General features: G+C 33.1%; 2 protein-coding genes across 3 annotated transcripts; one reads left to right on the plus strand and one right to left on the minus strand.

Annotated features, from left to right (window-relative positions):
* Positions 1 to 5,769: 5,769 nt before the first annotated feature.
* On the plus strand, positions 5,770 to 8,808 carry LOC114394746 (axial regulator YABBY 4-like). Its single transcript, XM_028356424.1, has 7 exons — positions 5,770 to 5,961; positions 6,062 to 6,196; positions 6,692 to 6,815; positions 6,931 to 6,979; positions 7,073 to 7,148; positions 7,298 to 7,405; positions 8,340 to 8,808. Exons 1-7 carry the CDS (start codon positions 5,881 to 5,883, stop codon positions 8,415 to 8,417), a joined length of 651 nt encoding a protein of 216 aa, XP_028212225.1. The 5' UTR covers positions 5,770 to 5,880; the 3' UTR covers positions 8,418 to 8,808.
* Positions 8,809 to 9,153: 345 nt separating this feature from the next.
* Positions 9,154 to 10,594, minus strand: LOC114395851. Of its 2 annotated transcripts, none has more exons than XM_028357718.1 (4): positions 10,406 to 10,594; positions 10,188 to 10,293; positions 9,952 to 10,032; positions 9,154 to 9,718 (listed from the first exon to the last, which is right to left on the minus strand). In XM_028357718.1, exons 1-4 carry the CDS (start codon positions 10,472 to 10,474, stop codon positions 9,666 to 9,668), a joined length of 309 nt encoding a protein of 102 aa, XP_028213519.1. In that variant the 5' UTR covers positions 10,475 to 10,594; the 3' UTR covers positions 9,154 to 9,665. The 2 variants fall into 2 exon arrangements, with proteins under 2 accessions (XP_028213519.1, XP_028213518.1); XM_028357717.1 differs by having other exon boundaries at positions 9,154 to 9,722; positions 10,406 to 10,582.
* Positions 10,595 to 16,609: the final 6,015 nt, after the last annotated feature.

Here is a 16,609-nt window from a genome sequence, read left to right on the forward strand (position 1 = left end):
CACATCTACTCAATTGTTTTCAAAATCATTTTAACTCGTCGGGTTCCTACAATACTCGTCGCCCTTAAAGGGTCTTACAATTGTGTGATTGCACAGTTCATAGTTCACAACTCAATACACACATCTCATCTCAATACACATGTATTTCATCATTCGTCACATGTTCAATTTATCACATACTCACAGTTTGAATCATCATTTCATAACCTCAAGATAACAATTTATACAAAAGATTTTATCACAACATGGAATGTAAAATCTCTGAAATAGTTCCTCACAATTGTATCAAAATCATGGGTTAACACAAAGACATCAAGAGCACTCAAGTTTATCAATCAATTCTCATCAGGACATCAATTGGTACATAGAACACAATAATATTGTATTCATAATCATAAAGAAAAATAATAATTCAATAAACATCCCAAAATAAACTCAAATTTAGTTCTCTAAGGATCCCTACACATGTTCATTCTAACCTCCAATTGCAATAAACTCATCCCTTACCTCTGAGCGGACTCACGTGTCTTTAGCTAACGATAGTAACATCTCTAGCGGTTCCCTGAGATTCCTCCAGTTATTCCTCAGACTGCTCCAATAGAATTCCCAAATGTCAGAGAGACGGAGAAGAGATTGAAACCTCCACTTATACTGTCTTCATGCGATTCCTTTTTCTCCTTCCACAAATATTATCTCAAAAATCCCAACGGTTAAAGTGTGCGCAATTGAATTTAGAACAACATATCCAAATTTCATGAAAATCAACGGTTAACGAAACCGGGATCGTAGTTTTACCGAGACAGTTTTGGGTTTTTGCGGGAAAATAAAAGGCTACCATGCGAAGGGTTTTCCTCTAAGCTCAGATATAATATCGAAATTCCCAACGGTGAAAATGCTCGAAATTGGGTTGCAAACGTGGTGCTCAAATTACGCGACGATCCAACGGTGAATGCGCCCGAGATCGTCGTTTTTCTAAGATAAGTTTGGTGGACTGCGGGAAAAAGAAAAGATTTTGAGAGGAGAAGGGGAAAAACGAAAATGAATAAATGAAATATTCTATATTTATACCTAGGATAATCAGCCTATTATTTGCTCTATATTTATTTATTTATTTATTTTATAAAAACAAACTCTATTTTATTTTCTATCAAACAAATAAATGAAATACCCTTTTTATTTTCTCTCAAATCATTATTTTAATTAATAATTATATCTCCTTATTTATTTATTTATAAAATCTGATCATTTTTCTAAAACTTTATTTATTTATAAATAACAATTCTTTTTAATCTAGATTACAAAAGTTGGGATGTTGCAGTAAGAATAATTTTAAAATAAAATGAGTCATATGTTACCCCTGCAGTGATGAATTTGTTAAATTTTAATAAATAAATATAAAACATGGACGAGTTTACATTTTTTTTCTCCTAGGGATAATTTCGGAAGCTAGTTAGTTTTTTTTTTTTTTTTGACATATGGAAGCTATTTTGTTTTTACAGCATTGACATATGGAAGCTAGTTAGTTGTATGTTAATCACTGTCAAATTTTAACATAAAATTAATGAAGGGGGTATTTTGCACATGTTGAAAACCTTAATGCATTGTGTGTGACATGGACTATATGTTCGTTTACCACATATTTCATTCTTCTCATTATAATTGTTGTATAAAAATAATAATTTAAAATAGAGGAAGTAATTATTGTCCTTCTTCTCATAAGCATGAAGTTTTTGTGAGCAGTATTTTACAACTCCTGGATCCCTAGTAGTCAGTTCATTTACCTTGTGTGTTAATAGAGAAACCAATAAGATAGCTCAATTTAGCTAACTTCATAGTTCGTCAATCTCAACCCTTGGTGATTTGGGATCTTCCTTGTCCTCAAGACCTCAACTAAGTTTGTTTCTTCTCAATGATAGCTTAGATTGAATTATCTCTGTATTTTTCTAATATATATATATATATATATATATATATATATATATATAAATTGGTTTACATGATAGTTAACATATTATTGTAGTTAATCATAACCCTAATCACTAAACCAAAAACCTAAACACCAAATAAAAACAATTACTTAAATATTACAATTTTTAAACACAAACCCTAAACCCTAAAAATTATAAAAGTTGATGACAACGAATAAGATGACACTTCTTGTGGCGGTCAACAGTATTGCGCTACTTGTTCATGTTCATTGGAAAGTGAATTTCCATTGAAAACAACACATAGGATGGCGCTTAACAGAGTGAACCAGCGTGATGCTACCCATTTTGACAGTCCACCTGAAAAGGTGACAAATTAGGGTGATGCCTTGTGGGTGGAATACTGTTGACTATTGTCACCAACATTCAACGTGACATAAATCACTCATATTGATAAATATATAATTTTTTGACCCACCAAAAATAGTAAATAGTTTTTTTTATAAAAAAACCAAAATGATAGAAAAGCCGCATCTTGTGTAGTCTAAGCATTTACAACTTCATATAATAAAGCAAAACATTAGTTAGAGAAAAATTAAGACAAACTTCATGCCTCCAAACAATGTTATTTTCTGTCCACAAAAAAAAATGTTATTTCATTACCATGCATTGAAATGCATGAATACCTTGGTGACCGAATACATCAAACGAAGTGATGAATAACTGCTTACAGAGTAGCCAGAAACTTCAGAGACCCTACCTTAATTGACAACAGTGACACCTCAATGTGTCATGATCACATGGTTTAATGATTTGATGTTATTTGATCCCCTCACTCATCAGTTCAAAACTTCAAATGTTATGCCAGTCTCTTTCTTGATATTGATCACTTAATTGATTCACTTTTACATCCCACAATAATGAGGTAATGTATTTTATGGGTTCTGATATGTGTCAAAATCTCAATTTAATTACTGCGTAGCTATATAGTAATTGATTTATTCCCTGAAATGGGTGTGCATGGCTTTCCGCTTAACAGTTTTTATCAGATTCTTCCATGTACAAAGCAAAAGTTTCCGGCCGTGAGTGAAAGGACTTCAAGTCAAGGTTTACCTTATGTGGAAGAACAACTTTTGAGGGGAGTTAAGTTATTCACATGCTAATCCCACCAAACAGATGATATATTTTATGCCATCTTCAGATAGATTTATAAGCAAAGGATATCGATCTACTAATTGCAGCTTGATCCCTCCCGAGAAAAATTGTACTTAGTTGTATAGAACTCTTTCATACCATTTTTATCTGAGTTTAGTTTCTATGCCAAAAAAATTGCACACTATCAAGTATAAATACGAATTTAATTGCGAATAAAAATAAATAAACGAATATTTTTCTCTCTATTGTTTTTTCTTGTTTTACATTGGGAGAGCAGAGAATGTAACCACTTATGCTATTATGCTGTTTTTCTTATAAAGTTAACTGCAAATAGACAGCACGAATGGTATGGTTACTTAATTTAAAAGGGTTTTGTTAACATCTATTTACGTTGGTTTTAAAAATTAAAATTAAGAGCTTTAATAAAATAAAAAAACTAATAGCTTATTAGATTCACTTTTCACTTTTTTTCTTCTAAATAAACCATCTTCTAATAATTTTACATCCTTAACAATCAAATTTAATTTTCATTCAAATTATATTAAGTTTTAGAAATTATTCCCGAAACAATAACTTTATAAAAAACTAAATAGAAACAACTTAGAGATGTTTCCTTGGCCTCTTCTTCAAAGTGTTCTATTCAAGTGCCTAGAATAATTTTCTTAGAAAATAAAATGTGTTATATTATACAAACTCTTTGAAATGTGATGAAGGGACAACCAATATTGTTTTTTAAAATAGCAAACAAACAGGACTTAAAAAAATTGACGGAGGAAGGTATTTATTTTATTGAATATTTGTAATAAATATTTTTAGAAATTTTCAATTGTTTAGAAACACTCAAAGATAATGCTCATAAAATCATTTTTTTTTTCATTTCAAGCAAATTCTTTCCATTTCCATAAAAGAGGTGTTCCAAACACACACTGGTGAGTTCCAAATGAACATGAAAGTTGACAAGGGTACTTGTCTTTTGGCTCTTACAAGGTTGTTCTTTTATTTCTTTTTCTTTGAGCCACGAGGCTTTTACAAGATTGAGATCCATACGAGCACATGCAATAAATGAACAGGTAACATATAGGGACCATCCTTTAGTGTAAAGCCAAATTGTCAAAGTGTGAAAAAGTGAAATGAAAATAATCATCAAGATATTGTACTCAAGAAATTAACAAGGATATGTATTCTATATACGTGTGTATGAGATCATAGACATAGAAAACAAAGCAACAAAGAGAAGTATATAGCGGCTCTTGATTCCCACCAACCCCACAACTTTCATTCATTTTATTTGTTGGACGTGACCATTATACATGACTTATAAAGATTCTTTTAACATAATTTGGTCCTTTGTGATAACAAATGGCCCCACATTCATTCTAGATCGTGGGAATTGGCTTCCTGGAACAGGATTAACCCATGATACTTGTCTGCAGTAAAGAAAACAAGAGCAATTTTCATATTAAATTTCCCCTCTATTGTATATGAAGTTCATGAAACAAATCCTATGCACTTCAAAGATATTTTGAATAAGATCTTCATCAAATCCCTGATAACAAGCCTTCCATCTTGCACATCCAAAAAAGCATTGATATTTTCATGCCACTAGCTACTGTATTTGCACCACTTTTTCATTCAGTTAGGAAACATAATTAAGAAATGGTTTGAATCAAAATAACAAGTGGCTAACAAGCTCTAGCCTCAATGTGAAACAAAAACATAAGAAAGAAGGGATGCATGAATGCCAAGAGAGCACCGAAAGTTGGGAGATTCCTTTTTCAATGATCAATTACCCTGTCTTTCACGAAAGACAAATCCTAAGATGCCTATTTACCTTCTACTATTGTTCTAGATGTACCCTTCTGAAATTTCTCTTTCCTTCTAGGGGAAAACTTTCTACACTTTGAATTTGATCTAGGACAAGGAGTGGACTTGAGAGGTAGGAGTATCAATTAATAAAAGAGAAAACAACACATGAAACAAACAAGTACTTTTAAGCCACTCAGCAAAGTACCATAGAACTTTGGGCCACTGCAACCGAAGGAGAAATTTTACCAATGGTAATAATTTGAGCATTTTGCTCACATAAACCGAGCTCTCACTTTTTAAGGAAGAGAAAATCAACAGTAGTTATTACTTGTATATATGTGCATCACAAATATAATAACAATAAAATCTCAGAAATTACTTCTTGTTAATTCAAAAGCGATGTGTATCATCAATTGACAAGAGATGGGAAACCAAAGACAAGCAAGAGATCACACCGTACTACTAGGGAGAGGTAGGGAGTTTGGAATAATATGCATGTAAAATCTATCCTCTTGATTTTTTTTTTTCATTAATGCTTGAAATGTTACAGTTTCTTTACCAAGTGAACTACTCACTTTGGAAAGGTCAAATGTAATACTTTTAAATCCAATAGGCCAATAGGAAAAGAGAAGGGATCAAATTAATATTGGAGCAACAGGTAAAACCATATCATATATAAACGATCTTCTATATAAGGGTGTGACTGTAATTTTCGCTCTCAACCCCTAAATAGCAAGAGTGAGGGTTGAAAAACTTAAACTCTCCTCGTCCTTAGCACCAATGTTGGAGTGCATTCCGGCAATAAAAATTAAATCACCATTAAGTATCCCTACCTCAAATCATTAAAGGGAGATAAGATGCTGATTACCAGTGTCTACTGTCAACTTTTCACCTATAAATATTCCTCCTTGTGGAAAATGAGCTACATGCATCTTCATTCTTCAATCTCTCTCACTCACTCATATTACACTTCCACTCACCCTGCAGAACAGCCATGTCAACACTGAACCACCTCTTTGATCTTCCAGAACAGATATGCTACGTACAATGTGGATTCTGTACAACAATACTAATGGTAATGCATGCCGTACTGAAGTTCCATGTGTTGGTTTTAATTCTTCTTTTTCCACACACTTCAACTTTTTGCTTCCACTTTGCAATTTTGTGAGGTACAGGTGAGCGTTCCATGCAGCATTTTGTCAACAGTGGTGACCGTGAGATGCGGCCACTGCACAAGCCTCCTCTCTGTCAACATGAAGAAAGCTTCCTTGGTCCCTTTCCACCTTCTAGCTTCCCTTACTCATCTTGAGGTCTTTGTTTACCTTTTCAGTTCTCTGTTAACTATTTCTTTATCATTAGTAGTAGTAATTGTTGGTGAGTCCATTGACCCACATATTTGCTTTTAATTTGAAATATGCTTTTGATCCATGAAAAAAAAAATACGGTTTTTAGTTTTAGCTTCTACAAAAGTTTATTCTTTATCTCTACATTTAACAAAAGAAATAACATGTCTCTTACCACACATGTTTTTATCTCTACATTTTGTTAATGTAGTTGAGTCTCTTACTACACATGTTTTTAGTACATGCATGAAAAGGGATTAAAACTACATCATTTTGTTATGGGTAGAGATTAAAAATGAATAAATTTTTTATGAAGACTAAAATAAATAAATAAAATTGTGATATTTTCGAGCAACAAAAGAAGATATTTCAACCTTATTTTTTACTTGATGGGGTCAAATTTGTAATATTATTTAATGATTTTTAACTTTAAATGCATTTGTGAATATTTCCTTTCTCCAGCCAAAAGAAGGTGCTTCAGAAGATGGTGCAAACAAGAGTTTGAGCAGCTATAATACATCCACAATGACCAATTCGGATTGTGAAGAAGAGAACGTGACCCAAATTTCCGATTTCGTGCATAAACGTACGAAAAAATTAAACTGCGATAATTAACACTGAGCTTGCAGAAAGTTTTGTTAACCATGCTTGTTCCGTTTTAAAAATTTAATTATCTATTTTTATGACTGTAATCTTTGCAGCTCCAGAGAAGAGACAAAGAACACCATCTGCTTATAACCGTTTCATCAAGTAATGTTTAATCACACAAAGTTGTGTTCAGAGACTATAGACCATAAATTTAAAATTTTGAATAATTCTGATGTTAATGTTAATTCAATGCAGAGAAGAGATTAAAAGGCTTAAGGCTGAAAACCCTAACATGGCCCACAAGGAGGCTTTCAGCACTGCGGCAAAAAATGTAAGGTTTCTGAATTAACTGCACAGTAACTTAACATTAAGTGTTGAATGGAACCACGAGTATTTCGTGAAGAATGGTACTTTTAATTATCAGATAAAATAAATAAATACTGATTATTTTTTTTTATATATATTTTTTGGTCATTTTAGTGGGCCAATTTCCCTCCGTCACCGAGTGATGGAGAAGCAGACAGCTGTAACGGGACAGAGCAACTTGTGGATCTGGACTCCCATCAAGAGCCTCGTGATGCAATTGAGGTAGAAAAAGCATAATTGGTTGAAAATTAACTGAAAATATAGTGGATTTGTGTAATATATGAAAATTTAGTAATATTAAACTAATCAACCATCATTACTCCTTGAAATATTATCTTTTCTCTTATTTAATCTCAAAAGTAATAAATTATATAAGTAATTTTTCCATGTATTGAATATTCATTAGTTTAGTTCTTAAGTTGGTATATATTCTACAAATGTTCAGGACCAATTTGATAGTTTTCTATGTTTAGAATACCATATAAATATTATGATTTCTAATATATACTTGGAGATTTCTTTTATATATATATATATATATATATATATATATTTTACTTTTGGGACTAGAGAGAGTAATATTTTAAGGATGTAATTGAGGTTTATTCAACAATAAACACGTTACTTTAGGAAATTAAAGGTTGCTGTTAATAGGAGCTTCTTTGTTGTTTGCTTTCTTATATGCTATTATAGTGTCACTTGGTCCTTTTTATGTCACAGAGAAATAGTACAAGTACTTAACCATGCTCCAATAATTCATTCAATAGAGAACACTTATCATCATGATAATGACCAATTAATGTGACATAGAGCCGTTTATTTATTCAAAAGTACTCTAGATAGTTATAATTTGGAGCACACATAGTACAAGCAATTGATTTACAAGGATCTTATTAAAGGCGAATGGTGGCCTTAATACTTAAACAATTGGTTGCACTTACTAAAACGAGATGCTAGATGCTATAGGTCACCAAGAAATTATACTCTCGCTAAATAAGGCAGCAATATTGAATATAAAATAGCAATCTTCGTTATGTGGACTAATTACTATCCTGTGTATATGTAATGTAATGTAAGCCTACCCTGTTTCTAATAGTAGTACTTTTCCATTGTAATGAGTGTATGTATGATTTGACTTCATTTCTGAAACTTTCAGGTTGATAAAGAAGGCCAAGGTTTCCGTGGAAGAAAGGCTCCAAGGAATTCTATCTGGGAAAGGACACCTTTTGAGTGAAGGCTCAACACACAAAACAACAATCTATTTTCTGTCTTAACATTAAAGTTTCTACTACATCGCTTGCCTTATGAAGAAAGACGCTCTCGGGAATGAAAAAGTTGAGTAGGATAGATAGCTAACATTTGAGACTTGAATATTGAATTTGTTTTTTCACACTCACTTTACGCGCGCCTTTGCTATCTCTTTCTTTTCCATTGCATATCTCATCGTGACTTTAAAATTTAACCATTTACATGGATGTAAATGATGGATTATGGTTCCCAAAAGAGTGTGAAATTATAAAAACATTCACTATCTTTGAGACTTTGCGCTTTAGAATTTGTCTTGTAGTAGTAATTAACAGTTCTGACTTTTTATTCCTTTTAGTTAGCATATCTTATTGTTACTTAACAATTTAACCATTTTGCATGCATATGGGTGTAAATGATGATGGAGTACACATAGTTCCCAAGAGAGTGGGAAATTATAAAACATTTATTATCTTTGAGACTTTTTAGACTTAAGAAAGTGTCTTATGGTGATAGTTTTGACTTTTGACTCATGACACCTTTGTGATTGAGCATATCAGCTTCATTATTCTTCCGGATTACACAAACGTTTATCGGTTTAAGTAAAAAGTCCTTTAATATAAATTCTCAAACTCAATCAGCCAGTGCAAGTTGTCAAAAGGGTAATTTGGTGTAAGTTATGGTGTCCGGAACTAGAAAATGAAAGAGAGAGAGAGAGACTTATAGAGGCAAAAGCAAGTTTCTATCATTAAGTTTGGTTCATTTGAATTAACTTTACAGCTGTCAAATTTATACAATGTCTGCAAATGATACCTTTGACAGCTTCCTTTACAATCAAAATGCTGGAAATTAATAAGGATCCATCCACACACACACAAAGGAAATCTCAACTAAACTTGGAAAATTACAAAAAAGTAATTGTAAAACATTCCAACCAGTTATGTTGCATCCTTACACACCAAGCTAATGACTAGTATGGTACAATTTATTTCTTTAATGGCTTCGAGAACAGCATCTATAGTATTGAAGAACTACAACCATTGGCCACTATATGTGCTTGGAACGAGGATCTGCATCCTCAAATCCTTAGAGAGATACTGACCAAATAAGGTTGATTAATAAATTTCTTAGGCTATGATTAGTCATCAGTAATATTTCCCTGATCCATCTTTAACTAAATGGTGACTGAGTAACCCAGCTCACTTTTCCCTTGCAGGATTATTCAGCCATTATTCACTTAATCATTTCCAGTGTTTCCTTCTTGCCAAATTTGGTCTCCTTTGAAAACATCTACCTTAAAAAGGAAACAAACAATAACTGATATCAGTATGCTGCAGATAACTTATTTATGGTATTGCATGCACAACATATAAAAGCTTAATTATACAAATATTTATGGTCATAAACTAATGTTGAGTTGCATACAAATCTTTAATTATAATTAGTTTATAAATTTAAAACATCTTAGTTTAAAAGTTTAACGCAGCTTTATCCTCGAAAGGACATGGAAGTTTAGATCTTACTCATGAATAATGGCCTGGGAGTGGTAACTTGCAAATATGCTCTAAAGAACTCCTTGTTCTCCTTTTGCAACTCTTTCCACACTGCACAAAGGAACACAAAAATAAATTAACTCACACAATCATGCTTCGGGATAAACACCAAGTGTAACATAGACTTCACAACACAAGTGCTATCTTTCATTTATTTTGAGAGCCACCTATCCAGAAAACTCGAGTGATGAGAAAAAGATAAGGACCTGTAACAGTAACAAGTGGCTTAATCCCTGCATGTTCTGCCAGTGCCCTTACGCACTGGTCTTGGCTCATGTGAAAGAGAATGCATCTCTCTATGAGATTTTGAACCTGCATTAATATTTTCCATGCACAAAGGTTATTATTAATTTGGAGCTTATACTATAAAATAATCAAGGCAATAATATATAAAGTAAACTAAGTGTGCAACATATGATATTACCATCCTAATATAGCTATAAGGGTGGCAATACAAACAAGGAAGAGGGTATTGAAGACTGTGATCATGCATTGTGTTCGTGTAGCTAGTTATGGAAAAAACAAAGAGAATAAAGAAAAGGAATAGAAGAAAGAAAACAAACGGAAAAAGTACACGTGAGGGGAAGATATTTTTGAGGGGGGGTTTTATATAGTAGAGAGCATACACAAATGAGTGTCACATTGTGTTATCCACACATATCTAGAGTGAAGGGCCAAAATAGCTCGAGAAATCCAAATGATAGATTCACCTCATCTTTAAAGGGATAAGAGGAGTGGTGTTCCCCCATCTCCCACTCCTTTTCTTTATATATATTTTTTTCTTTTATATATTTAAAGAGTGAATTTGTGTGCTATTTACGACAAAAATGTGGACATGCCAATAGCCACTTAAACGACGACCTTGAGCTTTAAGATTGCAAAATAAATACCTCATTTATTGCAACATATAAATAAAGGGGTCCTACTCTTTTGAAATGCCCTGAATTTTGGAGTGGTCCTCCTCATGCATAGATGCCACTTGCTTCCGTGTTAGTGAAACAATAAACATTCAAGTCTACGTCGAGAGGAAAAAGACAAAAGAAAAAAGTGCCAATTAAAGAATATCACTTGGTTCCGTGTTAGTGAAACAATATGTGAATGAGATTCAAATCAACGTCAGAGGGGAAAAAAACAAAAGAAAAAAGTGAGGAATATCATTACCTGGCCGCACCTGCTACTACAATTCAGGCAAAATCATATATTGAGAAAATATGAAGGAGGTAAAAGATATGAAGAGCAATGTACTGCGTGTTTGATATGCTTGCTCGAGGAATGATTGGCTGATCTACCATCTATGTCTGTATTCCCATAATGAGTCTTATCTCTTAAACATTTATTTTTATCCACCATGATGTTTGACATTGTGTTAGAAACAATTCACTCTAAATTTTAGTGTGCATTTTGGTGAGTATTGGCTAAATAAATTGTGTGGGTTTAATTGGATAAACATTGAAACAATGAGTAAAATTGATTTTCTGCATGTTTGAATGTGGATCCAGAGCACTGAAAGGAAAAGTTAATTACATTAGTTTTTGTGTCTTTTTTCATAATTGACGTAAATTTAGAGTAGAGAATTGAGTTTTTTTTATGGTTAACCAAACACATTATTTATAAAATTAATTTTAAAATAATGATTTATATTTAGATATTTTTATTATAAGAGTTAGTAGTGAAATTCAATATTATAAATTTTGTATCTAACGTAAAAATTATTTAAAATTACTTTAACTCAAAATTAATATCTACATGTAAAATTGATTTTTCAACATCAAACATGCAGAAATATATGCAAAATCATGTTAATTAGCATTTGAACATGATAATGGAAACGAGAAATCAAATACATGTTTTTTTTCTCGTTAAAGACTGGATTTCATTGCAAAAAATGATCATGTACATTTAATGAGGTGCCTCCTCAATCCAGACCTTCTCAATATATTCAAAAGCTAAATTTGCAAGTGTATCTGGAACTGTATTGCCACTACACTTTACAAAGGATAAATCAAACTGACCAAAATCCTAGCAATAACTTTGCAATCATCAACAAAACTATCAAAATAGGATGACTTTCCTTTTGTTGTACACAGAACCAGGCTTGGTTCAAAGGCAAACAATCAGTTTCCATGAGGACGATGGTAAAGGATAATTCCGCTGCCAACATTAAAACACATCTCAAGGATAAAAGTCTCGACCACTTTTGCATGATAACAATGAGGGATAAGTTTCGTAGTTGCTGCCAAAGTATCTCCATTAGAGTCTCTACAAATGAATCCCGTTCAGATACCTCTACCCTGTTTCAGAGCTGCATCAAAGTTAATTTTCCCCCGTCATTCTCCATTGGTGATTTCCAGCTGATAGGGTGTCCCCATGGTGAGCCCGCGTATGAAATTTTTTTGGGCAAATGACCCAAAATGATCTGTCAAGAACAATCTCCAAAGGGATCCATTTTTTCTCAAAAATCCATTCATTTCTCCTTCGCCATATAGACCATAGCAGGGAACATAATTTCTGGAAAAAAAAAAGGTAAATAGCTAAATTGGTCAAAGTGTGAGGTTCTAACAAATTAAATTTTAAAAGATAAAAATTTTAAATTTATTTTCTGAATATGCAAAAAAAAATATATAATAAATTAGTTCCGCGGATAATTTAACAACAAATTAATTTTTAAATTTTATATTTTTTTATTAAATTAGTCATTAAATTTTATAACTTAATAATAAAATAATTTCACAAATTTAATTAAAGGACTAACTTGTTTCATTTTTTTCAAATTAAAGGACTAATTTTATATTTCTTTTATTTATCAGAAATTAATTTATCATCACCTCACTCTTACTCTTTTAAGGATGAGTTTGGCTATTTAAAAAAAAAGAAAAAAGCATACCATTTGTATCTAAACAACCATTTTGCCACGTGATAAACTGCACATTTGGGTCAGCTGTTATCCTCCCCACTTACCTGACTAGCGAACCAAACAGATTTCGCCTCTAGGCACTGTAAGAAAATATGCTCCATCGTTTCCTCCATTTCTCCATAGTACGGGCAGATTGGATCCATTAGTGGCATCTTCCGTATCAAATTTGCTCTTACTGGTAATATATTTCTACATGCTATCCACAACAAATTGAGACACTTTGGTGCAACTTGTATCTTCCATATATTTCCCTATAAGGTTTCATTATGAGTGTTGGAAAAAGCTTCAGCATCATCCATTAAAGACAAAGCTATATGGTATCCAAATTTCACAGTGCAAATTCCATCTGTTGTGTGCTTCCAGATCACCACATCAATCATAGATTGATCCTCAAAGAAATAGCCAACACCTTGTCCACCATTGGGTATAGGATTAAGTTTCTGATTTTTTCGTCACCCCAATTACCTGTATGAGGATTCATAAGCTCATAGACTTTCAGATTATTATCACTCCCCTGTGGTTGTTGACTATGAATTTGGTTATGCCACACATCTGGTACCCATTTGTCAGTCCACACATTTATTTTGAAGCCATTTCGCACCGTTTACATGGTGCCCTCCTCCATAATCCTTTTTGCATCACAAATACTGGCTCAAGTGTAATTGGGTCGTTGTCTTTTTTTTGCTTGCATCACATCTTTATAGGGAAAGTATTTGGACATTAGCACCATAGCCATGAAGGAATCCTTGCAAATTCCACTACTGTTTCACTAGCAAAGCTTTGTTAAAAGTTGTCGTCATTCTGAATCCTGTTCCTCCTTGCTTTTTGGGTCTTGAAAGTTTCTTCCAACTGAACCAAAGGATTTTCTTCTCTTGCATATCTCTACTCCAAAAACTTTAGTTGTTAGGCTCTCAATCTTCGCACAAATAAAGATAAGAATTCTGAAACATCCCATAATATAAGAAGGGATAGCCTCGACCACCACCTTGATGAGAACCTCTCTACCCGCTTGAGATAGGGTCTTCTCTTTCCACCCCTTCAGCTTCTTCCACACTTGGTCTCTGACAACTTGAAAATTTTGGGCTTTAGACCTACCAATGATAGTAGGGAGACCGAAATATGTCGTATGACTATCAATAGCCTTAACACCAAGAAGCTGTTAGAGCTCATGTTGTCTAAGATAAGTACATTTTAGCTACAGGATAATTTAGACCTGTTGAGATTGACTTTCTGTCTAGAAGCATCTTCATATTGTTTTAGAATTTCATAGACGTGAGTGGCTTCCTTCCTTGTTGCCCGTGCAAATTGAATGTTGTCATATGAAAAGAAGAGATGAGATATCACAGGTGCTTGGGGATAGATTTTAATTCGTGCAAGGAACCCTTTTCAACTGATCTTTTAATCAAGGCTGGAAATGTTTCAACATACAAGATGAATAAGTAGGGGGAGACGGGGTCCCCTGTCATAGTCCTCTAAGGGATGAAGTCTGTGTGTGGTTGGCCATTCAACATCACAGGAAAAGAACAGTGGTCACGTATCTTGTAACACCCCTAGTAGTATTATGATTTTTCTAAATTTATTTATCAAATTATGAAGTAAAAGAATTAATTTAAAATGAATTGTCCAATAACTTTTTGTCGTGGCTTAAAAAAATATTATTACCGGAGATCTTTTAAAATGATAAGTCTAATACTCGTTATATATAAAATAAGGTGTCCATTAATATCATATCTTTCAATAAGAAACAATTTAATTTATAAAATATTTGATTTCCATTAAACCAACACAAAACAATAAAAGCTCATTTGTACATTCTCTATTATGCTTTGTTAAGCAACTACACTATACAATTAAAACACATGTTTACATTCCTAAAATAGACACTTGATACATCTGAGTTACATAAAATAATGATAACAACATAATATTAAAACCTAATCTACCCTCTATTGTACAAGAAAAGATTGAGACTCAAAACAATGACTCAAAGAAAACTCAACCCTTATATACCCACTTTAAAACTCTCAAGACATCATTAGCAAATCTTTCTTCTTCTAGAACAAGTACAAGTGCTTTTTTAGTGCTTATCGCAACTTTCACATCTGATCTTCATTGTTGACATCCAGTCCTTCATCCTTCTCTGAAAAACAAAGGGTGTATGGAGTGAGTCACCCATCTCCTCTAAAACCACAAGCAAACGACCTTATGGTCACAAACATACATACTGATCACCACGAGGTGATCCTCTCCCAGTCTCACTCGCAATCCTATTCACACTTCTAATATATTCTAAACTTATCACATCATGAGCTTGCTATCATTGGAACTTCTGAAACTCAGTGGTTTTACACAATTTAAGTTGGATGACTATTTGGAGTACAACCCTTGTCACGGTACAATGACAAGGTCTCATTAACATGGTTATTGCTCACATTTGTCGAGGTTGCGAAGTTGACACTATGGAAGCACAACCACAAACTCGATGCCACAACCCCAACAAACAACAAGTTAGCGATCCATCCCTCAAGTACTATTCTATGTGATCATCCAATCTTTGACGACTAACTCCTCAACAACTTTCCTCACTAGGATTGTCTTTATTCGCTTATGTGGGTTTCTTCAATCACAGGTGCTTGGTGGTGGTTGGAGAACAAAACATGAGCTCAAGGTTTCACCTTCAACTCCTCAACACAAAGATAAAAAATCACCACACTAGGTGATTATTCCAATCCCACCTCTCATCATTCACACTTAACACAAGCTGAACTTTTCACGGGACTACTTATATGCTTACTTCTCCAATTGCCATCCATGACTTGCCTTGCATTCCTTGCAATATATGCCATCTCATCATGAGACGTCACAAGTATATTGTATCGACTACTATTCTTACACTGTTAGGGAAGAGGACTTCTCCTCCTTTTCCTCCAACCAAGGCATTAAACTATTTCTAGTACACCATAAACTATAAGAAATGCCTTAAGGAATTCTCACACCTTCCATGAATTGAATTCATGTCACACCCATGTTTTATCAAGTTTTATGAAATCCTCCATTCTCTCAAGATTATGTGGGGTTTATCATAATTCATTTTCTTCAAGAAAAGGTCTTAAGGCTTATTCTAAGTTCAATCCTTACATATGTACTCCAATGTGCAAAGGTACCTAAGATTTACTACGTCCAATAATTTATTAGGTTCACACTCTTATTAAGTTTTTATTCATTGTTTGTCACAATGAATCTTAATTATCACTAGAATTAAATTCTAGTTTCTACAAATGCACCCATGCATTAAGTCCACTTGTCCCAGCTCAAGGATCCCATAATACTTAATCACACCAAACAACACCACATCAATATACAAACACACACCTAATTAAGGTTTCCAGTACACAATTTGCCTGGGGATCACAATTCCTCCCGATCTTCAATTCAATTAATAATAATTCAATAGTAACAATTAAAAGAGCTCCATTCACAATAATCAATAAATCATGTTAAAGTATAATGGTCTCTCTTTGGAGTAGACTCATTAAATCATGGTACAATATAATGATTTCAAGACTCATTTCAATAACAATTTAATAATAGCGATTAAATTGCAAGTATACGTAATTTGATTCAATTCCTAACTTATCAATGTTTAACAAAGGTAAATACTTCAAACATTACATTGAAACCCATTTATAAGATTCCAAAACCCCATATAAACAA

Source organism: Glycine soja, chromosome 18 (assembly GCF_004193775.1).
Source record: "Glycine soja cultivar W05 chromosome 18, ASM419377v2, whole genome shotgun sequence".
Lineage (NCBI taxonomy): Eukaryota > Viridiplantae > Streptophyta > Magnoliopsida > Fabales > Fabaceae > Glycine > Glycine soja.

Bases quoted from the DNA above. Each gene is read 5' to 3' on its own strand.
- LOC114394746 (XM_028356424.1), top strand. From the start codon at position 5,881: ATGTCAACACTGAACCACCTCTTTGATCTTCCAGAACAGATATGCTAC. The intron at 6,816-6,930 runs GTACGAAAAAAT...TAATCTTTGCAG, and splicing joins TTCCGATTTCGTGCATAAAC to CTCCAGAGAAGAGACAAAGA. The intron at 7,149-7,297 runs GTAAGGTTTCTG...TGGTCATTTTAG, and splicing joins TCAGCACTGCGGCAAAAAAT to TGGGCCAATTTCCCTCCGTC.
- LOC114395851 (XM_028357718.1), bottom strand. From the start codon at position 10,474: ATGCATGATCACAGTCTTCAATACCCTCTTCCTTGTTTGTATTGCCAC. The intron at 10,294-10,405 runs GTAATATCATAT...ATATTAATGCAG, and splicing joins CTTATAGCTATATTAGGATG to GTTCAAAATCTCATAGAGAG. The intron at 9,719-9,951 runs GTAAGATCTAAA...TTTTTAAGGTAG, and splicing joins TCCCAGGCCATTATTCATGA to ATGTTTTCAAAGGAGACCAA.